Source organism: Oratosquilla oratoria, chromosome 42 (assembly GCF_046742065.1).
Source record: "Oratosquilla oratoria isolate Oo_2021 chromosome 42, ASM4674206v1, whole genome shotgun sequence".
Lineage (NCBI taxonomy): Eukaryota > Metazoa > Arthropoda > Malacostraca > Stomatopoda > Squillidae > Oratosquilla > Oratosquilla oratoria.
This window is the reverse complement of record NC_134818.1, coordinates 38,058,715-38,063,714: the sequence shown is the minus strand read 5'-3', so window position 1 is coordinate 38,063,714 and position 5,000 is coordinate 38,058,715. Positions and strand designations below refer to the sequence as shown.

Genomic DNA, 5,000 nt, shown 5'->3' with positions numbered 1-5,000 from the left:
CACACACACACACACACACACACACACACACACACACACACACACACATCATAGATCGGTCATATATGAGCTCTGAGCTCTCTTTCGGGAGGAAAATAGCTGGCGATCACAATTCCAACACGTGATCCAAGACCATGGTGAATCACACACACGCACACACACACACACACGCGCGCGCGCGCGTTTTATGACAGACACATGCAATTTTCCAAAGCCCATATTTAAGTTCCTCTCCCTCCTCTCTTCCATCTCCTCCTGTTCCTCCTCCTTGTCCTCCACCTCCACATTTCTTCCTTATTTTGATTCAACTCTTTCTTCTTATTTTTTTCTTCCTCCTCGTCCTCTCCTTCTTGTCTCACTTCTGTTTCGCCTCTATTCTTCCTCTTCCTCTTCCTCCTCCTACTCCTCCTCATCGATTACCTTCCGTCCTGTTCTCCTCCTCCTACCCATTCTCTCTTCTATTCCTTCACCTGTTTCACCACTCTTCTTACCCTCCCCTTCCTCCTATTCTTCCTCCTCCTTTCCTTCCTCTTCCTCCTCCTCCTCTTCTTCCTCCACGTGTTTTACTTTCTTTCACACTCGTCCATATGTTCCTCTTCTCCTCTTTCCTCTCTTTTTTTAAATGAAAACTTAGATTATTTTCTATTGTTTTTCTGTGTGTTCCACTTCTTCCACCCCATTTTCCTCTCTTTTCTCTTTTTTAGATAATAACATAAATTATTTTTCTCTTCTTTTCTAGTGCGTTCAACCGTCTTGCTGTTCTCCGTCCTCCTGGTGGCCCCCGGGAGCCTCGCCGGGAGCCTCGCCGGGTGGCCCCCGGGCAAGGGCAACAAACACGCGGGCCCCCCAGGATCGGGCGCACAACAGTTTCTCCAGTAAGTTTTTTTTTTTTTTTTTGTATATATGTGTAAGTGCGCGCGTGTGTGTAAGGTCACATCATTACCATAGATCGGGCAATATATGAGCTCTAAGCTCTCATCCGGGAGGGTAACGTCTGTTGATCACATATCCAAAATGTGATCCAAGACCGTGGTGAAACACACACACACACACATGAATTAATTTGTTTACTTTTTTTCTCAGGAACTATAGAGGAAGCGGCGGCGGCGGAGCAAGTTCGGCAAGCTCTTCGTCAAGCAGCTCCTCGAGTGGTGGAGGATTTGGAGGTGGATTTGGAGGAGGAGCCCGACCCGGATCCTTCGGGCACGGAGGCGCAGGACCAGGAGTTGGAGGAGGACCTGGGCATGGAGGACAACCTGGGCATGGAGGACGACCTATCAACTTTGGCCACGGAGGTGTTGGTGGTTCCCCCGGAGGAGGATTTACCGGAGGATCACCTCATGGCGGTGCCGGAAGTCCCGGAAGTGTTGGAGGACGACCTGGTGGTGTCGTTGGAGGAGTTGTTCCCTTCGGGACGCACACCTCCTCCTCCTCCAGCTCCTCCTCGAGCTCGTCCTCAAGTTCGACCTCCTTCGGACCTTCAGGATTCGTCAATGTTCCAGGAGGAGTTCCTGGAGTAGCCCCCGGACATGGCGGCGGAGCCGGATCGCCCGGATTTGGTTCTCCCGGACATGGCGGCGGAGCCGGATCGCCCGGATTTGGTTCTCCCGGACATGGCGGCGGAGCCGGATCGCCCGGATTTGGTTCTCCCGGACATAGCGGCGGGGCCGGATCGCCCGGATTTGGTTCTCCCGGACATAGCGGCGGAGCCGGATCGCCCGGATTTGGTTCTCCCGGACATAGCGGCGGAGCCGGATCGCCCGGATTTGGTTCTCCCGGACACATCACTGGAACCGGAGGCCCTGGATTTACGGCCAGACCCGGTACTGTAACCGGAACCCCCGCCCAGTTCCTCAGTGTTCCTGGAGCAGGTGCTCCCGGAGGCGGTTTTGGAGGTCCCGGATCCGGAAGCCCCGGATGCTGTGGAACTTCCGGAGGCATCGGTAGCGGAGGAATTCTAGGAGGAGTCCCCCAGCAGTCCGGACGTCCCGGATTCGGCCCGGACATTGCCCTGAACCAGGCCTACGGACCCCCAAGGAGGACGGACGACTCCGGCGAACACGGTAGGTCGCCTTCGTCTCAGTCCTACGGCCGGTGACCTCGTCCTTGAACCTTAGCCTCGAGCTAGTCCTCCAAGTGGCAGTTGAGCGACCAATATTATTGAAGCAATATAATGAATCAATATTCTCCCCTACCCTATCAATACTCTTCTCTCACCGTCAATACTGCTCCTCGTCCATAATACAGTACACTAAACTAATACACAATATATTGAGTCAATATTCTTCCCCCAACCATCAATATTCTTCTCTCCCCATCAATACTTCTCCTCGTTCATAATATACTAGAATAATACACAATATATTGAATCAATATCCTCCTCCATCAATACTCTTTTCTGCTCATCAATGCTTCTCCTTATCAATAATAAACTCAAATAATACACAATATAATCAGTATTCTTCCCCCACCATCAATACTCTTCTCTCCCCATCAATTTTTTTTCATCATTAATGCAGTAAAATAATACACAATATAATGAATCAATATTCTCCCCCACCATCAATACTCTTTTCTCCCCATCATTATTTCTCCTCATCAATAATATGCTAAAGTAATAAACTAGAATAATATTGTATTGAAATGTATTGATACAACAACACACTAAAGTAATATTGGTCATGAAGGAACCTGTGTCCCCAGCTGGCGTCACCCTACAAAAATTGAATAAAATACTCTGGCGGCATCTAGGATAATATCTTGGGAGAAGTTGAAGTAAAATTTGCTTTGAGACATTGATGTTTTTATTCTGGCCAGCGGTAGAGAGGTTCTGGATATATGCCCTTCTTGTCCGCAATCCCCCTCTCGGCCAATTTGAATTTGAATTAAATCATTCTAAGTTAACAAGAATAAAATCACGAAAGGACATCAATGTCTATGACAATAGGTTTTCAGGCTTAAGATGTTATCACACTGAGCTATTTTTCCTCCGGCTGTTGAAGAAGATTTGCAGCCCATAGCAGCAGTTTTCGGCAAGGATTCTGATTATATGCTGGAGAAAAATAATTTTCCTCCATCATATTAAATGATATTTTACCTAATTTATTGAGAAAACAAAATAGTATGCCATTGTGATTTTGCGGCGGAAAAAATTCTGGAGGTGGGCGGTTCCGCCAATGAATCGGAGGTTGTAGGAAAAATAGGCCAATGTGATAACCCCTTTAGATAAACGATATCGCCTGTAGGTAACTAAAACAATATTAGCTAAAGATTACACGAAATGTTTAAGAAGGACACAGGCAAGAACTGGTTTACCAACAGAATGATTAACGAATGGAATAGACTTGGTAACCCTGTAGAGAGCCTGAAATAATTGGTTGTTTTAAGACAAGATTAGATATCATTGTGGATGACAGGTAATAAGGGACATGGAACTGCCTAGTGTTTGCCTTATGGTCTATTGCAGTCTCCTCCCTTCTTATGCTCTTACGTTCTTAGCTCAGTGGGATAGACTTCAACTCTACTTTGAATTTTTTTTAATCAGAATTTGATTTTCAAAGGGTGGCTATGCCAGAGGTGTCAAAATAAACATTATATTTAACAGAATCAGTAAATGTATTCTTCATTTCAATTGTGATGTACTCTAAGAACATTTAATAAATGAATTGAACGCGAATTTGAATAGCAAATGTATTCTTCATTTCAATTGTGATGTACTCTAAGAACATTTAATAAATGAATTGAACGCGAATTTGAATTTTGAATTTTGAATTTTGATTTTTAAATTCTAAACTCTGAGTCTCGAATTTTGAATTTTGAATCGGACTTCGAACTGTCTTCCACAATTTTTATTTTTTTTTCTAACGGCCAAAATTTTCTTAAATCATCCAACGAAAAATAAAAAAATACTTATAGAATGAGATCGATTTTGGTTTGAAAATCACCCCAGAGCTGATTTTAATCACCTGCTGACAATAAATAATACACATAGTTACATTACCTAATTAACGGTTAAACTGGACCTCTTAGTTACATTTTATAGTTATACTGCATATTTTTAGTTAAATTATAGAACTGACTCAATGTCTTCTCTCTTACAAGTCTTTAGGCACGATATTCTATGATGTGTGCGCGCGCGCGCGCGCGTGTGTGTGTGTGTGTGTGTGTGTGTGTGTGTGTGTGTGTGTGTGTGTGTGTGTGTGTGTGTGTGTGTGTGTGTGTGTGTGTGTGTGTGTGTGTGTGCGTGCGTGTGTGTGTGTGTGTGTGTGTGTGTGTGTGTGTGTGTGTGTGTGTGTGTGTGTGTGTGTGTGTGTGTGTGTGTGTGTGTGTGTGTGTGTGTGTACGTGTTTGTGCGTGTGTGTGTGGGGGTGCGTGGGGGTGTGTGTGTGGTTGTGTGTGTGTGTGTGTGTGTGTGTGTGTGTGTGTGTGTGTGTGTGTGTGTGTGTGTGTGTGTGTGTGTGTGTGTGTGTGCGCGCGAGTGTGTGTGCGTGTGTGTGTGTGTGTGTGTGTGTGTGTGTGTGTGTGTGTGTGTGTGTGTGTGTGTGTGTGTGTGTGTGTGTGTGTGTGTGTGTGTGTGTGTGTGTGTGTGTGTGTGTGTGTGTGTGTGTTTGTGCACGTGTTCACGCGTATGCGTTTGTTTACAAACTTGAGGACTCGATGACGTCCATCAAGATGGACCTTGAACCTCATCTTCGAGCTAAAGAGTCTTAGAGACTTCAGCCTTAAAATCGACTCTGACCTCACGCTGGACCTCAAGTCCATAACAACATAAGACTGGCGGAGACTGCAAGAGACCGTAAGACCTAAACTAGGGAGTTCCATATCCCTTATCACATGTCATCCCTATTCATAAAGTTATCTATTTTTTTTTTAAACAACCAGATGTTTCAGCGCTCACTACATAATTACTAAGTTTATTCCATTCGTTAACCACTCTGTTGATAAACCAGTCCTCGCCTATTTCCTTCTTAAACCTAATTTTTTTCCAATTTGAACCCATT

General features: G+C 45.1%; 1 protein-coding gene across 2 annotated transcripts in view; it reads left to right on the top strand.

Moving 5' to 3' along the window:
• LOC143021770 (uncharacterized) overlaps positions 1 to 5,000 on the top strand; it is an 11,664-nt gene that overhangs the window by 4,714 nt on the left and 1,950 nt on the right. The window contains exons 2-3 of one of the 2 annotated variants that reach the window (XM_076179485.1): positions 740 to 875; positions 1,084 to 2,063. In XM_076179485.1, the coding sequence (XP_076035600.1) occupies positions 740 to 875; positions 1,084 to 2,063 (1,116 nt within the window). Of the gene's footprint in view, positions 1 to 739; positions 876 to 1,083; positions 3,752 to 5,000 lie in introns of those variants that run through there. The other variant, XM_076179484.1, reaches the window with a different exon arrangement.